The sequence below is a fragment of the Myiozetetes cayanensis genome, unplaced genomic scaffold, assembly GCF_022539395.1.
Source record: "Myiozetetes cayanensis isolate MyiCay16 unplaced genomic scaffold, myiCay2020 scf7, whole genome shotgun sequence".
Lineage (NCBI taxonomy): Eukaryota > Metazoa > Chordata > Aves > Passeriformes > Tyrannidae > Myiozetetes > Myiozetetes cayanensis.
Window position 1 is genome coordinate 36,732,439 of NW_026087964.1, and position 21,866 is coordinate 36,754,304.

Consider the following 21,866-nt stretch of genomic DNA (forward strand, 5'->3'; position numbering starts at 1 on the left):
GGGACATGCAAAAGTGTCCTCATATGGCAAATGCAGAGCACCTCATTACTATTCCTTACTTGACTTGAAAGCCTCCATGGGAAAAGTGGTCAGAAAGACGTATACTCCAAAAGGCACAAAGTTAAGGGGCTGTGGATGGCTCTCAATGGGATATCATCACTATTCCCAGCTCCTTTCTCTGTTCAAACAGCAAATTAATTGTCACACACACCTCACCGAAGATGAGTTTCCGGCATACTTTGCAGACACACACAGCCAAAGGGGTCATGTTTTGAACCTGTAAATTACTCACACACTTTATATTTTAAATAAAACTGTAGATTTATTGTACAAGAGTACAGCATGTGCCTTTTTAACCAAAAGCTCAGCATCACACAACAGTTTAATCTTCCATTAAATGTACACAGTCCTACAACACAGCTCAGCTCAGCTAGGAAAGCTACATAATGAATTAATTTATTAAGAGTCCTGGCTACGCTGTTCTTAAGGATGTTTACCTAGCACAAGAACATGGCAGTGGTTCTGGTGTTGTAACATCACTTTAACCTGACCTCAGCATGGTAATAGTAAGCAGTCATCTAGAGCACAACGAAGAGATCACTTAAGGGACACCACATTTAATCTCAAATGCATGAAACAGTAGACCAGAAGATCTCACACACATAATACAGGTATGGATTAGAAATCTGTTATGAGATCACTTTGATGTAATGTCTGCACTAACTATGCCACAGGAAGACTGGATGCATGACAGGCATTGTACCATGTAGTAGTGTCAATCAGATCAAAATTCTTATGTTTGGAGAAGGCAGAGCTGGGTGTTCTGTACAAATATACATTTGCCTTATTACATTAGTTTACACTACTGTAGACATCTGCCCACATGCCAGCAGTCTCTTATTATAATTCTTTTTTATACTATTTGCTTTGACATTACCTGGTTCACTGAAAACCACTATCATTACTTCCAGGCACAGAATGGCGTTCTGTGCCACGTCTTAGCCTTTCAAATTGTCATAAGCACCCAATCTGGTGCAAGCAGGCATCCTTTATGCATGGTGTTGTGCACAGCTAGCCACAAGTTACCAAGACACGTTCAGATAAGGACTCCTGCCACAGGAGTTTCTCATCGCAATGGAGATTCGAAGTTCATCGCTGTATGACAACTTACAGTAATTAAAGTTCCCCTGAAATTTGGAATTAAACATCTACTACTCAAATGAGCTACAGGTTACATAGCAAACTCTTGATCAGAGAGAAAAGCTTATGCCTTTTTATTACTGTTCAATTTGTCAATGTGTGTCAAATCTTAAGCTGGTTCCTCTAAAAGAATCAAGTGCTACTTTTATTAAAGAACTTAAAATTCTCAGAAAATAGTATTTCAGTAAATTTTCAAATACTCAAAGGAGGTGAGTTTGGATCCTACACCTGAACATGTGATTTTTCACTTGCAGTAGGAGCATGATAGTGCATTGTTGATTGGTTCTGAACCATACTGAATTCCTACAGCATCAGCTAAAATAATATGCTAATCAAAACACAGTGATACTAAAGAAACAGAGGAAGGAAATCTATATCAAATATCTGATCTTGAATTAAAATAGACCAGCAATAGTGTGTAAGCTTTCAAACAGATGAGATGTTTAGCTGCTATCAAGTAGCCTACCAGCAGTCGTTTCAGAAGAATTATACTAAACCTGCACCTACTACGGGCCATGTGTGTTTTCTGACGCTGCAAATTTCACTAATCTTAGCCAAAACACTAAAGTATGTTAATTAAATTATTAAAAAAAAAAGGGGGTGGGGAGCAAGAAGGATCTTTCTAAATCAAAGTTGTTTTTTGTATCATCTTCAAAAATACTGCAAAAATTTCACCACACTGAAAAAATTTTCGCTTATCTTTCTTGCTTCTAGATTTAGATAAGACTAGCCAGTAGAAGAAACAAAGTTGGAAACATGCATTCTTGACTTGTGAGACTAAATGCATAGCCTCAGTAGATTTCCAGTTCATTGTCTAGACTATACTTTGGTAGCCTTCAGTGAACAGATTAACGTTTGGCTGATTACCTAGACACCATGTTGAAAAAGTAGTTATCTAACTAAAACAGACATCACCTGAAATTACTTTTTTTCGTGCTGTAAAACAAACACAAGCAGCATATTAACAAGATGCACAAAATCCTCCTCTTTGCCCACTTAGAATTTTTAATTTGCTTAATAAGTAATGAGAAATAATTAAAACCTGATCTTCAAATATTATCAACTGCTATTTCCTGAATTCATTTAATAAAAGAGTTTATGCAGATTCCTTCTGCTTAACAAAATGAAGTCAACTTATGTTTCTTACATATTTAAATAGCCCCAACACCAGAAACATAAAAAATGTTATACTGAATTTTAATCCTTGTAAAACATTATTACACCACACACTGTTATTATAAATCTTTTCAATAACATCCATTATAGAACTTAGTAAAGAGCACTGTCTACTACTATGCACTGTCAAATATTTCTGGCAGTATCAGTAACTGACTACAGCATATTTCTTTTCTAAAATCAAAAGTTAACCTACATATTCTGAACTTGCAAATAATACACAACAGATTGTACTGTCATATAGTCATATAGACTGCATATTCATTCATATTTTTCTGATTTGTATACAAGAGTAAATTTTCTATAACAATATGAAAGAAAATCAATAACTTATTTATCTACCTAGGAGGCTAGTAGTTATTTGTAATAATATTAATCAAAATATGACTGGAAAATTCAAAGTTAATTATTGTGAAGTGCACAAAATCTAGAATATAGGGAGTTTCCACAGTACATTATACTAAGTCAACATAGATTAAAAGCTGTAAATTCCAAATCCTCATTTAAAAATTTAGTGTTTCTGACATCATCTTCCACCATTCCATCAACTCCTCTTTTTCCTCTTCTTTTCTTTCAGACAATGACTCAAGTTCAAAATCAACCTGAGAAAGAGAAACAATCAAAAATGTCAGTAAGACTTGTAGAAAGAGAGTAGTTTTTTAAGAGTCATTTACTAAAAAAAAATTGTTTAACACAGACATGGGCCTTGGGGAGGTACCTTCTATTTTAGGCTAGGTTTATTCCAGAGTGTCTCAAGGCTGATATAAATATGTGCAATACCAGCATATCAGTGCAATGACTTATCTAAAAATACACACAAGTCAGCAAAATTTCCAAAAGAACCAGACATTTGTCAAGTCTTTGACTTGTTTAAAAATTTCAAAAAGTATGGGCCAATGAAATTAAAACTGAACAATAGCCAGCCACATAAATCATACAGCATACTGTAAGAAGTTCTGTCAGCTTAGTGCTGACACCTAGCAACACATACTCTCACCATATCAAAATATGTATTCAATTTTATGCCATCTAAATGATTCAAGGAGCTTTTCCTAACACGTGGTTCATTAATGTAGATATGACGTGCTACTTTAATTGTTAAGAGACATCCACACCTGTACAGACGGTGAATTAAAAATGCCTCTGAGATCTTAGATGCAGTCTAGGTCTTATTCACCCCACATACTGGGCATCTACACAAAGAGCAGTCCATCACTATCTTTCTGCACAGAGCTGAACACTGGTTTTAAGCCAAGTGGGTAGTTATTTGACAATTTAGACTGAAAATATCATGTCTCAATCCAAACCTCAACATCTCTTACTTTTCATGTTGCACTATTTGGATATATTCTGTCATCTCCCATCAGATTGTCTACTCAAACAATAAAATGTTTAAATATGCCAACATTACCCTTCTCTCTGTCTTTTCATTATAAATAAGAGCAGCAAAAGATAAAATGAGTTTAAAACGAGCTTACTCTCAGCGGCCGGTGCATCAAGTGCTAGAAGAGTATAATATTCTGAAAAATCACCTTCCGCTTACGTGCATACCATGAGGGAAAAGAGACCTTTTAAATATATAACAGGTGATAAACCAATACACTCATGAGCACTTACCACAATTGCAGGGCTGAAGGGCACAGCCACTTTTTTCGTTATTGCTAAATAGCCTGGTGCAGAGGCTGTAAGTTTGTAATTTCCAGGCACAAGCAATCTCCAATAATCACCATCCTTGGCTGTAGAGGAGTAGAAGAAAAATATCCAAATAAATATGTATGAAACTAATTATGCAGCTAAGGAGAAGGGTTATGTCAGTTTTTATATTCCTGTCAGCCCTTTCCTTTTGTCTGTCTGAAAGAATTCTTCTGTAAGAGCTGCATAAATATCTCATTACAGATTTTCTCCTTTTCAGGTAACCAAAATAGTGATTTAAACTTTGAAGCTGTGCTGTAGATGCCATGAAAGATTTTGCCTGCTGAGGCTGAAGGTTTTCCATTACACTGAAGAACAGAACAATATGGGACATTACTCTACTTTAGAAGTGCACCCCAGCCATTGTAAAGTCCCTGTTAAGTGTCTGAGTTTCAGTTTGCAGTGTGATATGGATTTTTACTGTTCCTCAGTATTCTGAAAATCCAAGTGTAAATGCATTCTATTCTCATCAAATTTAAATAAATGGGACCACCTTTCTCACATTTCAGAAAAAGCTATAAATCATCATGTCCTAGAATATTCCATGTGTATCACCCTTGAAGTATTATTTTCTACATGTTTCAGTATCCAGGCACTGTCTAGAGCTTTTTTCTTTGGCTCAGATAAACAAAGAAATGGAAGTTTAATACACTCAGGTCAAAGAGGGGATCCTATTACACTGCCACTGTAGATCATCTTTTTCAGTCACAGAATCAAAACACATCATCCTTTTCTACAGAAATGACCCTATCCCATTTTCACAAAGACTCCGATCTTCCCTGCCCACCAGCAGTGTGCAATTACCTAATTTGTCACATGCTAATAGTCTGAATTTCTCTATCTCCAAAAAACATTGCAAGACTATTCTAAAGTTCAATTAGTAGTGCCATTTAAAAGACTTGGCCATGCTCTTTCTGCCAGTTCCTTAAATGCTTTTTCCCCACATCTGCAGCTACACAGCACACAAAGGGAAATATTACTTAAATGTCTGCAATTCACATGGTCAAAAAATGTCAGTACTCAGTCCGGTTGTTCCCAGATTTTTCTCTTCATAAAACAGAAAGGAAAAATATACTCTGTAGAACTACGATAATGATCTATCCTAATTCCTGGCAATGGAACAAAGCTGAATTTCAACTCATGAACAAAGGAACAGGAGAAAAGCCAAAGAATATTTATCCTTTATTTTGACTGTGCCAAAATTCAAGTACTTGTTTTCCTCACTGTTTTGACAATACATGACTTTAAGGCTTATACACACACAGTGATGTGGAAAGATTCATGGTTTTTTGTACCACAGAAGCATGAGCTTCTCTCTCATATGCCTCACTCTCTACTACCTCAAAATACTCTTTTCACAGCTTATTTCCTTTTTATTATGCCTGAAAATTTATTTGCAACCTCTATACATTTTGCCATCTTATTTACAGTGAAAGAAGATGACTAATGTTTTCACAGACTATTCCCCTGCTTGGCAGAAGTGCTGGCCTCTTGGCAGGTGATTTGCAGACAAAGAAAAACTGGAGCCACCTGAAGACTCTACTAATCCTGTTTCACAGTATTCTGCATTCTGTAACACTATAGTGAGACATATTATTGAGAAAATGAATGTAAGATCATGCATTAAAAAAAAGACATTTTCTTACTGTTTTTCTAATTAGCATCTAGTGCAAATGAAAAAAAAAAAAGTCATTCAGGACAGGACAGCATAGGTCTGCAGGGCAGACAAAGTTAGCACTACGTGAGCTACCTTTGAACTTACTCCCAGAATAAAGCACAACATCACTGAAGAGGTGACACATAATTTTCTGTGAACACCAACCAACACAATACTTTCATCTTTTAGAACCTCCTTTCTGAAAAAAGGTCACGTAATTGTAAACAGCAGAGAGAATTTACCTTTGTGGAAGGAAGTTATGTAAATTGAAAATCCGTCAAGAATTTACATACCCAAAGGTATGATTGCATCGTAAATAATATAACACTTCCAGACTAAAATTTAGCCTTCAAACCAAAAACAGGACTGCTGACAGGACCTTAAATCCTGGCAGAGCCGTGAAACACTATTTGCATTATAAATCAGAAGACAGTCTAAGCACTAATAACCAACAGCCCCCAGGACCAGCTCACACCAGAGATCCATGGAGTCACAAAAACCAGTCTCAGATACTTTGAGAGCAAAACACAAGCAGAAGATGCATGAAATCCTGCAGACAACAAGCTTCTTGAGGCACAGCAAGCTTTCCTGGCTTCAAAATTTTGCTCCCTCAAAGCTTCAGTTAAAAAGATATGAAATGGTTTAAGGTTGCTAAGCATAGGAGAAGCAATATATCCCATATACCAGCACTTCTTGTTTTGCTAAGGTACCACACTCACCTGATGTAATGTCATGGCTTATCCCCTCCACAGAAATTGTAGCATTTGCTATTGGATTGCCCGAAGATCTTTAACAAACCCCTTTACTCCTCGATGAATCTAAAACAAATAGGGTCAGCAACACATAGTAAATAACTGGAAAAAAATTCCTAAGAAAAGATGGCATTTTTGTCAATGGAATATCTACTGATATATCTAACAAAGCATGTCTACATGATGACAACTACCAGTGATAAATATTTAACATCATCGTGGAACAAAGAGTGATGAGAAAAAATAATTCAGCAGGTAGTTATAATAATTTACCTGTGTAATGCAAGCAGTTCTCAGAAATATGCAGCAAATCATAATATATGTGAACACTGACTTGAAAGTCTTTATGATATTGGGCATTAATGGCTGCACTGAAAAGCTTTGAAAGAGGGCCTTAAAAAACTTTTTTTTTTAAGAAAAATTTAATCAACTGTAAAAATGTAGAGCTAATAATGGACATAACTGCTTAAAAGGGAAACATTATCAAAGTAAATGTGGTCACTTGGACTTTGTGAGATGCTTGAGACCTCTACTGTGCACCCAAAACATCCAGGTCTTTGAGCTGGGACTATATGGAGTCACAACACTCCCCACAAGGCAATGGTGTGTCATGTCCCAGTTCCTTCTTGCCTCTTAGGCAACATGCTCCAGGCAACAGCCTCAGCAGTACCTAATTTGTCTGTTCCCAGCATACATGAAATTAAAGCACTGATTTGACTGCAGTGTGTAGAGTCCTGCCAGTGCATCTTAAGCATGGTTTGAAAGCAGACTGAGCTCCTCAGGGGCAAGTCACTGAGGATCAACTGCTTTTTCATGGCCTGAACTCTCAGTGCTGGGAAGAAGGGGATTTTGGGAACCTGTGTGGAGATGCATCTCATCAGGAGCCTGGAAATTAAGCAGTGAAGTACTGTGGAGTTCAGACTTCTCTCTGATTCTGTGATATTTGAAAAGACTTGTGGAACCCAGATTTTATTTTAAGATACTGATGTTCCCCTTTATGAACCCGTATGGTGTATTCAGCTGCTATAGTTCAGTTCAGTTTCCTCTAATTCACACTGTGAGAGAGGCCTGATGCAGATCAGCATAGAAAAGCAGAAGGTACATATTTGCACTGTCCTCAGCAATTGCAGGGGAGCTGGAGCATAGAGCTGGACCCTTTACCCTGCAATAAGGTAAAAACCAATGCTAAATAGGCCAACTGATCTTCAAGGATAAAGCGAGCAGCTCCACAGGAGCAGAGGAAGCTGGCAAAATAGTATCTTACACATGAATAATTTTCAAAATGCAGTGATAACATAGTTTTCTACAAGTCAGAGAAAATAAACCCATGTGCAAAGGAGCTGAACTATTTGAGATGGATTTTCATAATCAGTGGGTAAAATCGTGCAGGACAGAAACAGCTTTTTCCTCAGCCCACATATAACTTTTTAACAGAACAGTATAACTCAAATGTTTCAAATATTTCAGATTTCTGATTTGTGCATTTCTCACAAATAAGTTCTTAAAGAAATGAATGTATTAATTCAACAGCTCTGCTAACTAAGTGTGTTTCTCATTTCACAGTCTCAGGTGTGCAGCCATTAATGATATCAGATATATTTGTAATCGTTAACTACAATAGTCAGGTTTCAGAAACTCAATACTCCCACACTGCTTGGAATCATCTTTTCAGTGCAGCCTGATACACTGGCATGAAATGATCAAAAAACAAACCAACCAAACACAGCATCAAAGAAAACCCCCAAACACACATACAGATCTATTTCATGAGTCTTAACTTCTAACAATCCCTTAGCACGAGATTATATAAACCCATGACAACACTTTACACTTCTACCAGATTTGGTGTCATTTTTAATGGAATCATTACACTGGCAGCTCTGTACTGAGTATCAGCAGCTCATGCAGTCAGAGAGCAGCAGAATATCCACAAAACCAGGATTAGAGATGCCCCACGATGTTACACTGAACTGCCAAGCAGTCACAGTCTAATCCAGCTGCCTAGGTTCCCTGTTACATCCACAGAGTGATCCATCCCACACCTGTACGCACACTTTAATATCTGCAGAGGGCAATCCATCTCTCTCAGCAAACACACCACTGCTAGGGGAGTGAATTATAGACTCTGGAAATGTGTATTTCTTTTCACTGAGGAACCCAACACAAATCATTTTAAATTAAATGTCTGCAACAGCTTAAGTAAGGTGAGCTTAATTCCATACTATAACATCTTCCTTCTTTTCCGCTCTTCTTCCCCTTATTAAGAAATATCACACAGGATTGACCATCTTAGAGAGAGATAGGAATTACGGAGCGACATCTGGATTAATATGAAAGTTGAAATATATGTCCACCCAGCAGAAAAGTATATAAGTTTTATGTACAATAACTAAAGTTTTGCCACCCTCTTTTGTGTTACCTGCTCAATGTAATTTATAAGGGAGTTCTTATTGTCCTCCCAGTAGCCCTTCAGAGTTTCTTCAGGTGGGAACTTTTCACAGCTAAGTTCCACTGTGATCTCAAAGCAGTTGCTGCTGAGGTAATTGAAATCCTGCATCCCTGCAATGCCAGAAAAGAGAGTTAGTGATGGATTTTGCATTATTCTGAACTAAATAGAGGGGGACACCTGAGATGCTGGTACTATTAAGAAAAGAACAGCTATTGGTGCAGTTTCAGTTAATCCGCTTAATTTTGAATTCAGAAGCTTCAAATCAGAAAAACCAATAGAACAATCAATTCCAAAACACCATTTTCTCCCAGGAAAAGTTTAGAAAAGATGTAAAGGCACATGGCCTTTATACTTCTACTTGATGTTGCACCTGGCCAGTATACTCCTACCTCACACATATTTGGATAGCTGACATATACATTACATATTTTCTCTTTAGGAACAGAAAATTATTTCAGATTATGGCTAAAATATTTCTATATTAAAAAGAAAAAGAAAGATGAGCATTTTGTAAGCAAAAAATAAAGACAATTAATTATAAAGCAAACTAAACATAATAAAGTGACATTGAAAAAGAGGCTTATAAAGATGGGTCAAAAACGTGTGGGCTTTTTTTTTCTGAAAATATAGTGTTTCAAGTTAGCAACATTTCACATGAAAAACATCTGTTTGTCAAGATTTTCTACATAGATTCCAAATATTTTACAAAAAGAAAATACAAAAGAAATCCTATAAAATTTATTTTTATGGAAATTTTTCCATAGATAGGGGTATTTCCTACCCACTCAAAGCCTCTGCAAAATCAGTACTGGATAGCCTTCAAGAGAGGAGAGAAACATCATTATTAATTCAATTTTAATCATAGACTTTTAAAAATATATGTAACATGATAACATCACCACTAGGAATAAAAACTTGATGCAAAATATGTGCTCTTTTACCTTTCTGAGCCCCTTCTCTTACCACATGGATATACTCACTATTTTCTCAAATTGGTCTATCAATAACCAAAGAAGTTGCCAGGTCTGTAACTGGGTCAACAAGCTGGAGGGGACTGTGGCCATCCCCAGGAGGGTTATAAATATATTCTTTTTGGAAGCTTTGTAGAACTATCTGATGTCTTCCCAGTCTATCTAGCTAGCAGAGTCAGTGGATTCTCAAATGGAAGACTAAAAAGAAAGTCACTATCAAGTATTTTGAGAATCTCCATGGAGGTCACTGAAGGATTTAAAAGTGCTTCTAAGACAGCTAATTGATTCAGGCCTACATTCTCCCTTGCAAGCTGCATGAGACCTAATGTAGTCTCTTTACCAAAGCACCAGAGTTGTTCAAGGTCCGTAACTGACTAGAGAGCTGATGTCATATCCAAAACAGAACCCTGAGGGCAGCAAACAGATTGAGTCAGGTGGGATTTTGCCAACACATTAGGGTGAAGAGTCTGTTTTCTGCCAACCAGGCAACAAGACTCCTAACTACTGATAGGCACAGAGACTTTTCAGATTGCTGAAAGAACCTTTGTATTTCTAAACCTTTTTTATAAAAGTGAGGACACAGAAGGCAAAGGTGCTCCTGCAAAGGATGGCTCTGACGTTCCAACTGGTGGAATGCTAGATGGACCGTTCAAGAGTACACAGCAAGAGAGCTGTGGAATCTTGAGTTAAATCCTGACAGCAGTGCTGACTGCCAGGCAGCTGTTCTAGACACTAGATAACACTGCTTTTCTTGATTTTTGTATTTCTTCTAAAAGAAAGAAAGAATGCATGAAGAGGAGAACTGGGAGACAAAGGGCATTACGTAATTTTACTATGGTGCCAGCAACATTGACCATTACTGTTCCAATTCTCAGGAAATTTCTTTTTCCCCCAAAGTTTTACTCAGGGATGCCCTAGTTTCTCAAGAACAGAAGAAAGAATTAACATATTTTCCAGCTTTGTGCACAATGGCCATATCCTATAGTTTGTTTCCCAGTTCCTGGCCTGGTCCAAGGTTTATGTGTTGCTCCTGAAAAAAATTCAGCTTCATTGAATTGCAGATGATGTTCTGAATCTCTGGGACAGAGAATGGGGTGAAGCTGGCCTGAATTTAAACTGTGGCCTACTGCACATGTAAGCTGGAGTGCACAGGGCTGTGCACTCTTTACCTGTACGTTCAATATGGTGGTTAGGTGCAATATCCAAGAAATCAATACATATTTACACAGTTAGAATACATATTTAATAGTTATTAAATGTTAAAAATATTTATTCAACCTTGCAGAAACTTTACTGCCACTGGTCAAGTCCCCTAACTGCCCTATTCCATCTTATTATGTACATGGCATGCATTACATGCACGCACATCATCACACTCCCAAAGCCTCTCATTTTAACAAAGTATAGCACTAACTTTCTTACACTTTAACAGCAACCGCTCTCTGCAGATCAGAAAGACTTAGATACCTCAGATATAACCGAGATTCAGCAATGAATGCCCCTCTTTGCTGACCATGAGTAGGACTTTCCTTTGAAACTGAAAACACAAAGACTCCCCTGTTGCACCGCTCTAGTGTCCTGAAGAATTGGACTGTCTTAGTGTTTACATAAATGAGCTTAGAATATGGGAAAAAAATAATTTTTTCATGTTTTAAAAAAGGAATGCTAAGCTTCACAAAGGAAGCAGAGTGCAGGATGTGTCCCTGACATCCATGCATCAGAATTACTTAAGACTACAAGCTCCATCACTAAGCCAGTTCAGCTTCTACACATAGAAAAGACAGTAACATTGAGCAGGACAGGATGAACTTGAGCCTTGTGCATAATGGGGAGAACAGGTGCCTCCTACATGTGTTGTATGAAATCCTAAAAAACCCTATAGTGGCTTCCAAAACTGGCAATTCAAGTAAGGAATTAGTTGAGTGCCAAGAGTGATTTGAGGGTATCTAAAAAAAAAAAAAAAAAAAGACATTTAAACAATAGCCTAATAGTACAGCAATAGCAGTAAGCTGCTTTGAAAAGCTATTTTTGCAATGACATGAATCTGATTAGACTCAGGTGACTCCGTAATGACAGAACAAGCAGAACAGGCATGTGGCTAGGTAGTAATCCGTTACTATCTGCTCTTCTCATTTAGAGTTCCTAATAGATACTCCACACAAAAGATAGATTAAAAAACCTTTAGGGATGTTGAAAAGTTATGGACTAAACAGCTAAGGAAATGCCAAAGTTAAAGTTGTTTGTGCAAATTTAATTTGGCTTTCTTGTGCATAAGTGAAATCATTAATTAAATGCTGATAGGAAGAAAAAAAGTGTTAAAAACAGCATGGTTTTTATGTACAAACTTGTTTCTCCCCAGAGTCTGATGGCTTAAAGAGCCATTCCTGAACACAAAAGAATGACCTCTTTGCCTTTGCTTGCTGTTTCTGAGAAACCTGCAAGGATCAACTAATTACAGATGACAACTACTACAAGTGTAACACACGTGGCCTCAGATTTAGCACCAAGATGCTGTAGGGGGGAGCTATTTTCTCTGTGCCCCTGCTATAAAGAAGAAAGTAACCACTAAACAGGTAACGGTGAGAAAAATCTCACAATAAAGTGTATTAAGAGAGAGAAGTAAGTGTCAAATATTCCTGTACATCATCTGCTCTCTCCATCCCAAAAGCCCAAAGTCCGAAAGCAGAATTGCCACCTTGTATGGGGCTGGTGAGGAAATCCCAAGGTCAGACAAAAGGGAAGGACTGAACATGAATGCAATGCAGGGTTCATCTTACTACCAATTTGAGACAAGGACTGTTACCAGATGTTTTTGCCACCAGACGTTCAGCCTTCCTACTGAAAGAACCCAGGTACTCGGAAAAATACACAAAACCAACCCACAGTCACAAGAGAGCACCACCCACATATTATCCCTGCATACTGAAGAACCAGTAAAGACTGCTGCCATCCCACTATGCAATCCTGTCTTTTAGAGAAGGCACAAGTTCCTGTGGGTGAAGGATACAGACAAAGAACAGATGCTGCACAACTAGGGGCACGATAATAAGCTCTACAGGGCAACAGCACCTATAGTGATTCATTAGAATGAAAAATCATCCTTTCCTAGGTCAGAACTCTTGGTCTCATGAGGTACTGTCAAAGGCAGGCTCTAGGAGATGACTGAGAATAAAGATATAAAATGGGCAAGAGAGTGTACTGGCAATAAAGTGGGAAAATGGGCAAGAGTGGGTACATTCCACAGAAAGGAATGCGTGGGTTTAGTAGAAAAATGGGAAAGGAAGAGAGAAAGTGGGGGATGACAGCCCACAGCAACCCAAGGGTGCGAAGGCAGAGAAGTGCCACCTTAGCTCTGATAGGAGCAGATAGCACAGAGACAACGGTCTTCAGAGTTTCTCTTGATAAATTCCTAACTCTGGTAAGGATACACAGCAGAATGCTTTTCCTAAATCAACACAAATGGCTTTTCAACAGCTTATGCCACTAACTTTGAGTGCATTACCATATGGATAGCAAAAGATCACTGATACAATCCACAACCTAATTTCCACATTTTGATTCCCAGACAGAGCTCTTCAGACCAAAGTTTCCAAGAAAATTTTCACTTGAACTGAGTTATTTTCCTTAGCACTAGACATAGAAAGAACAGAACTGGTTTCACTGAACTGTATTGGTTTTTTTAAGTCAGCAAAAACTACCATGGAGGTTTTGTTTAAAAGTCACAGCTTGTCAGCGGATTTCTACACTTGGAGAAAAAAAAAATAAAACACAAAAAACCCACAAAAGATTCATGCTGTATAGTCCAAAGTATATTGTTGTCTCTCCATTTTTCATTAGCTGCAACATATTAGAATCATAGATTCTGCTTAGAACTAGGATTCCTGCCTACTAACATCTGTACAAATCCATGAGAAAAACAAAGACCTCACTTGAGGAATTTGCAGTCAAACTTAAAATAAGTTCCAAAAAGAGGAAATAATTCAAACTTTCCATGAAGGTTTTCCAATGGAAAAATGAGTTTTAAGTGTGTGAAGTTTAGTCAGAATCAAAGCATTTCATCAAAACAATGGAAAAACTGGTTCTCATAGTATTTTTTTTCTAAGGAAAAAGAAGCTAAAGTTTTATGGCCATGTTTTTATAGTTAATATTTCATTAAGATAATTTTTGAACTGAATCGAAACAAATTTTAACTATTAAACTCCTCAATATTTTGTTTACATTTTTTTTCAACTTTTGCAAACTTTGTTTTGCTAAAGGTGTTTTAATGGTCCCAATTCAAAATCTGTGAAAAGCCTCTCACAAAGGGAAATTTTTGCTTTTCAGTTATATTCAGAAATGTCACTATTTTACTTCACACCCAGTCCCTGGTATCTAGTACCTGTGGTACCACAGCAGAGGAAAGATGCTGCCCCTGTGAAGATTGGGAATAACAGCTCTAAGAATAAGCTGGTGATCGCTGACTGTGTGAGCGCTATTAGTTGTTGTTCTAATTTCTTCACATGAGCTTAATTATTTTCTTCCAATACCCCCTTTACTGTAAGAGAAGCAGAGTTTGGCTATCACCTAGGCTGTCTAATGCTTTGAGAGATTCCTGGTCACTTCAGATGAAAATTTAAAATTCATTCAGAGACTGTAACTGAATATTAAGAGGTAAGCAAACAATAAAACTGATATGTTTCAGTAAACTTATGAACAAAGATATCCGGTATAAATCAACAAAGCCGAAGCACAGGCAAGCTGATTTTCTAGCTCAGAATCTCCAGCTCAGTTTTCACTTCAAGATAAGCAGAGACAGAAGTCTCAAAGATTTAGATATCCCTACACCTGTCTGCCTTGGTTTCCAAAGAAAATGGCATATCTAAATTCTTAGTAGAAAAGTATTAAATATCTCATTTGAATGAGAAGACTTATTTCAGGCTACTCTTCTAGACTTCTGCAAAATTAGTCTGGACATACCCATAGTAGCTCTACTGTTCCTCTTAGCACAGAAGGCTCTACCAAAGTCTAGGGGAACAGCACCTGGTCAGAATCAGGCAGTAACCAAGCCACAAAGTATGGAGACACGGGTATCTTCGTGGCTGGTTTTGTTCCCCTTAAAATCGAAGTCCAAACTCCCGTTTTCTATAACACTGTAAAACCAGGCCTTCCCCACTTCCTTCAGGCTTGAACGCCTTTGTTATTGAGGTTTAAATGAAACATCAGTAGCCTGCTCTCATCGGGGCTTTGTTTTTTACTCTTTTCTTAAAAAAAACCCAACCCAAACCTTAAGCTCTCACGATAACAGAGCAATCACTTGCCCACTGTAGAACGTTTGCAATGACCTGAACCCAAAGTGAAGAAACACCATAGAAAAACCAATAAAAAGGAATACTTTATTAGGCACCACAGTGAGCTTTATGGGATTTTATAGATGTACTGTGGTGAGTGATCAACCTTTGATTTAGCCTTAACCAGGCGAAAAGTCATGGACAAGATAACTCCAGCCCAAAATAACCCGTGACCTGGATCCCCCATGCGGTGGGGCTCACCTCCCGGGACACTGTACCATGCACCACCATTGGTTGTTCCGTCCACAAAGCTGCTGTCATCGTCATTTTTACGGCATGGTGGTCTGTTCGGATCAGACATAGCGGGATTAAAAGAAGAATAACTGCGGGCCAGGCTCTGAAAAATAGCATCATCGGGGCAGGAGCTGTATTCATGAGCACTGCCTAGGGAGGAGAAGAAAAGTCCAGGAACAAGGATTGTTAAAAGGGCAGTCATATGACTGGACTCACAACCTAGATTACCAGCACTGCACATCAGAACTGTGCCTGGAAATCCTGTGTATGCTGAACAAGACACAGGTGTCTCCCTAAAGAGTTTTACATTCTGATATTAAAAGGATTTGCAATTAAACTATGAGAGAGTTGAGTGAAATAAGAGAATCACAAACAATTTGATAATTTCATGAAACTTCAGTCATTTGCTCATCCCCTAGTAGCAGGAAAAACAAACTAATATTGCTGTATACTACATGATAACATCTCTGCCAGAATGTAATCCTTTTCATAAGAGACTGAGAAAGTGGTAACAATGATAGTTGTTTCTCTTAGCAAACTACTGCTTTCAGAAATTCATTTTTTGCAGGTGCAAGAAACCTTAGCCTAGACACATCTTTCTCACTTCACTTAACAGGGTACAAACAGCTCCAGCTAATTTAAGAGCTCAGTTGCCTTGATTATAATATTCGAGGGACTATGATTCCCTCAGGTATTACATCATTTTTTGTCATGTAAATCTACTGAAACAAATTATCAGTTTGTTATCAGTAGAAAATATGGTCATAAACATGTGATTATTATGATAAAATAAGTCATTACAATTACAATGCAATGACATAATGTTTACAAAGTGGACCTTAGCTAGCAGGGAAATAAAATTTCGCTCCTGATATTTCATGTTAACTTCCTTTTACATACCACTCCGAGTCTCATCATAAGGATAGTTTGCAACAAGGTCTCCTCCATGAAGATTGGCAGAGAGTACAAAAGGAATATCCATTATCCAGTGAATCACACCTTTCGTTTCAGGAGCAAGCTACAACAAAATAGCATTACCAGAAGTTATAAACTGATAATTCAATGTAGAAACATTCAATTAAACACAATGGGCTCAATTATTATCACAGACATTATACAAGACAGACAAATGAACAGCAATTTTATTTTGGTTTCAGAGAAAACAGAGAAACCAGTCCTTTATATTACATTTATAATTATATAATAGGTTAATATAAGTTTAAAAGTGGTGTAAGTTAGCTCAGAACGAGACCACAAATAAAGCAACCTTTTACTTCTTCCCATTATGGATGGGAAGCCTATCAAATTTATAACCAAGGAAAGTAAATTAATTCAAAATAAATGTTGGTAGGATGCAGTCTATTCTCAGCATAGAAAGTAAAATTACTTTATTAATAATTTGATTTTGAGGACAGAATACATCCATTAAGGCCACAGTCCTATGGGACTGCATTCACAACACTACATTTTCTAGAACCTCCTCCGGGGAGTAAACACAACAAGATAAAAATCCCTCCAGATATATGGCTGTATATTGAAGGCTAACAAAAAGGCATGTGTTATATGTGAGAACAGTTATCTAACCAGCATTGTAATTAAGCACAATACACAAATGAATTTCTGGCAGTGGTAAAAATGCAGAATATTTCCAAAAATAGCTTCAAATCAAGGAAGAAGGCTATGCAAAAAAAAAATATAAAACATGTTTTGAGTGAGGAATTGTCTAAGGATTAAGTGATACGGATCAAAAGGGTTTATTACAGCAAGTCATTTTGAGGAAAAATTCAAGAAGCATCAGATGGATAAATGTAAAAAATTAAGAAAATATCCAGAAGAACGTGAATCATAAAGACCGTACACACATCTCTTAGAGCTTGCTATGTGTGTGCTTGCATAAAAGGGAAGAGATGGGCATGTAAGTGGCCTGATATTCAGGCCCTACTTACCTTGGGATTCTGGTCCACAGCTTTTTTCATGTTTTTCAGAAGATGGTTGTTTGGGCCACCCTCTTTCTCATTAATGTAGACTATTCTATCAAGATCGGGAAAATTTCGGTTTAGATCTATCCCTTGGGCATTACTTCGACCAACAAACCAGTCTTTAAGTTCACCAGGCTGAATGAGGAAAGGGAACAGAAAGAGAAGGGAGATGAGTAGATTCACAAGATTACATTATCAAGCTTTATATGGATATTTTTACCCCCATGTGCTTGAGAATAAGAAGGGATCATAGCAGAGTACAAACTCTCATAATGGCACACTTTGACTAAGGATGGGTAAAATTACCAGAAGCACAGATTTTTCAGTGCCAGCTGTGTCTTCCCCAAGACTTGGCTTTTCCCCATTGCAACCTGCCCGTGACTGTGAATTACAGACCTCATTTTAGTGAGACTCAGAGCAGCTGTAGATTTATCCAGCAGCCATGAGGAATGCTCACACTCGTTTAAAAGTTCCTTTAAATGGCTTCACAGGTAAAGAAAGACCCTAATCTTTACTCGAAACTTTTATTTCATTGTGTCTGTTAGCTTTGTTCACTGAAAGGGTAGCACCAAATAAAGATGCAGTAAGAATTTTTGCAAAATGTTTTCTTTAAGCTGAGTCTCTAAAATAATTTTTGGGTTTTTATTAAGGAAGTGACTTCAGAATGCATAGTTTTCCCTAGCTTGTCTCTGTACTTTTTTCAGTACTCTTTAAAGCAGGCTTATTTTGGTTACTGGTTTTGATCTTGGGGTATATTGCATCTACTGTCACACACTGTGTACAAGACCAAGATACTTCTAAATTAGAATAACAGCAGCACTAAAACAAACTGTGTTATAAATCATATTTAAATTGTAAGGCAACCATATAAAAGTCGGTGTACTTTGGGTTACAGAGTAAAAGTTTCCAATAATATTACAGAATCTCTACAGAGAAAGAGATTTCAAAGCAGTAAAATGCTGCACCAATTTGAGGACAGCTTTTGCTTCATTGCCACGAGAGGGAGACATACGACCAAATATAGTTTAAAAGCAGACTGGTTTTTTTTAAAGACTTCATGAGAACCAGCCTAATAAATCTTAATAAAGTTTAGGTTATTTAATAATAAATTAATAGTCACATGAAAATTTTCAACATTTCCATATTAATTAAAAAAATAAACACACCTTTTAAACAAGAGAATTCTTACTTTGGTTTCGAACATAATACACACCAGAATCTGTACAACAGGGTCCTATTTGGCTTCCATCTGCTAGTCATGCATTAACGCATTACATGTTTCTTGACTGAGTCATCACCCTAAAACGCATACTAAATTTTCTTGACTAATACTTTAATTAAAGTGCCTCATGTTTAAACTTAAAATCAGAGTAATTCATATCAAAAAAGATGGTTTGCAAAGTTTGTTGGTTTGGGATCATGTTCTGATGAACATAAATATTTCTTGTAAGTGCATTTAAATGAGGATATTCTTAAAGAAAACATAAGTTTTCCCTTTTCTAACACTTCTGAAACATCATGTATCACTGCAAGTTACTTGTTTAGGAAACAGTTCAGTCAGTGAACTTGGATGAAAGAATATGCATGAAACATAAACATCATTATATTTTAAAATACAGTAAAGTCACAAGAGAGAAGGCTATTTGTTGAAAAGTCAAGCTTAAAATCCTCCCCATTAAAAATAACAAGCCTAATGTACTACTAGGAAATACTTCAGTTTTGTTGTTCCATTCAACAATCACCACCAAGAGTACACATATCTGTAAAACTTGGAGTCCAAGTGTCATTATAATCCTAAGACTAATAGACATTGATAAATAAACACATAGCCTTACAAACCTGTGATGCTGCCTTCTCAAAGCCATCTGGATTCAAAGATGGCATGATATGGATACGTGTGCTATGGATCAAGTTGATAATGGTATCATTTCCCTTCTGGTATTCATTACACAAGTACTGAGCCAAGAAGATGAGTAATTCCCTTCCAACAGCTTCATTCCCATGCATATTCCCAACATATTTAAATTCTGGTTCTCCTGCAAGAAAAAGCAAGAACATGTCTTAGAACAACATGTAAAAATCACCCACAGAGTGGATCAGACAGCACACCTGAGATGTGGATATGACTATTACTACAACTGGGCACAGAATTCCCAGAAGCAAATTTCCTTCAAAAAAGTGGACTTAAGTTCTTTTTCTAAACGCTGGCTTAACAAATGCTAATTAATATTCAGCTGTTTGCCAAAGTCAGAGAAAGACCACCAGAGGACAACACAGTGTGCCAAAATAAATCCCAAGCACCGAAGTTACCATTACTACTGTTCTAATCGGGTCTAATTCAACTGATGCCTCAATACTACAAAAGTATGTCTTGATTAGGCTGTTTTTAAATATATAAACTGACACTAACAAAGCTTCTTATCTTTAATGGTCCCTCCAAGAATAGGTTAAGCTTATTGCAATACACAGGCATTAAACCGCAATTCTTTCACAAAAGCAACGCCAGTGAACAGCTCTTGATCATGGTGATCCAAAAAATCTTACTCAGAATATGTTTTGGATATTCAGCTCAAACTGTAATATGTATTCAATATATATTCTCCATGTTAAAAAGCCATTCAATATTCCCAATTGCTCATTAGTCTCATTCTCATGACCGTGGACATTAAAATCATGCAAGATATGTCTTATAGATCAGTGAAGTATTTATCTTTTAACAGACTATATTTTGGACTCTGGTTCTGGAGAGGTTTTAGTATACATGTAACTGACTGAATAAAATTATAAGGAGTGTCCTGGAATGGAAAATGAGAAATATGATATTTTCTGGGCTGAAGCCCCTTTTTCCTTATCCTTTTAAAATGTAGTTACATTGTAACTGCTTTAATCAAACATTCAGCTGATTATATGCTCCGAACAGTTTTCAGCCACACTTTGTGATAGCCTTTAGCACCATTAGAGGGGCAAATTCAAGCCAGGAAGAGTGTTACACAAACAAGACCTAAGTAATTGCTAATCAAGCATGCAGCCGTATCTACTTACGACCCTTCAGTCTGTGCTTGTTAACCTTAATCCAGTGATAAGATGCTAGCAGACATAGTGCTATTAATACCGTGACTTCCTTTCCTTCCAGATAAATTAAGTTTGTACATACGGATTCATCCCTGAATTTTTGTGCTAGACAGGTTAAAAAGTTTTCTGGTTTCAGTGAAAGAGTTTCATTATATCTGATGACACAAGAGCAGTTACTGTGACCATACTGTGACCATTTCCTCTTTTGGCATTGACATCCTATTTACTGTTTCTTCCTATCTGTTAATACCAGAGAATGCAAGAGGTTTACTCATCAAGAGTAATCAGACCACACAATCAACCTGATCCCATGAAAACAGATGGATACTACATAATAAAATGTGCAGCACTGCACAGCATACATACTTAGAATATACACAGAATAGATATGCATATGTATATTGGCATGTTACTTATGGGGAAAATGCTTCACAAGATAACAAGCAACATAGTTACTGCCATAAATACACAGTTGCATTTTGCACTTGTGCTTTTCCCTAGAACATCACTAAGGAAGCCTGAGGGAGAAAGAATTTCTTCTGATGCCCAGACCTGTGCATTAATCACCCACCTTTCTCATCCACTTGAGTTTTGCAGGCCTGGTTCAAGTGAATAAAGAGAAACAGATGTTTCCCATGAGGTATTACTCGGTATCCTCCCCAAAGAATCATTAACAGTGTTAGGAGGGTTCATGAAAACAGTCACACAGGGTCTATGGTGAGCCAAGAGTACAGGCTCATTACAGCATGTCTTCAGTGGTAATGACCCATCCCCAATGAGCAAGGAGGTCAGGAAGAGGTAACAAGTCACTGGAAATATGGAAAGTGTTTCCTATGAAAAATGATTGAAGACATCAACCCTATTTTCCTTAGGAAGACTAATAAGCGACAGTCAAATATACAAATCATTGTAGCATAAAGGACTTGGTCAGGAAAACAGGAGAGCAATTTTCAGTGACAGAGAACAATGACCAATTTTGGAGCGGTAAAGAAAAATTACATTACTCATAACACAAAGTGTGAAACCAGTATTCAAAGAATCCTCTTGGCAGTGAGGTGTCAGAGAAACTCCATGTTTCCAAACTCCAAGCAAACTAGGAGTTAAAGAAACAATCTAAAAGCAAATACAAAAAGAATGAAAAGGGAAAGATAACAGAGAGCTGAATAACAGCCCTGCTTCAAAACATAACCTGTGTTTATATTTTGGCTCCCTTGGGCATTTTCTTATCCCTGTCTCTGAAGGAAAGAAACCCATCTCCTATCAGTCCTCTGGCCACAGAAAACAAAGCTGCCTGAATCACATCTGTGGGATCTCTTCTCTGCCAGCCCCCAGCCCTGCCCATTTGCTTAATTCTAGG

General features: G+C 37.3%; 1 protein-coding gene across 1 annotated transcript in view; it reads right to left on the reverse strand.

The window, feature by feature from the left end:
- Positions 1-296: 296 nt before the first annotated feature.
- The window catches only part of CPE (carboxypeptidase E), a 58,011-nt gene continuing 36,441 nt past the window's right edge, over positions 297-21,866 (reverse strand). The window contains 9 exon segments of the mRNA XM_050338302.1: positions 297-2,978; positions 3,994-4,112; positions 6,445-6,507; positions 6,510-6,543; positions 8,897-9,036; positions 15,426-15,608; positions 16,359-16,476; positions 17,405-17,572; positions 19,277-19,473. Coding sequence (XP_050194259.1) covers positions 2,880-2,978; positions 3,994-4,112; positions 6,445-6,507; positions 6,510-6,543; positions 8,897-9,036; positions 15,426-15,608; positions 16,359-16,476; positions 17,405-17,572; positions 19,277-19,473 — 1,121 coding nt within the window. The 3' untranslated portion in view covers positions 297-2,879.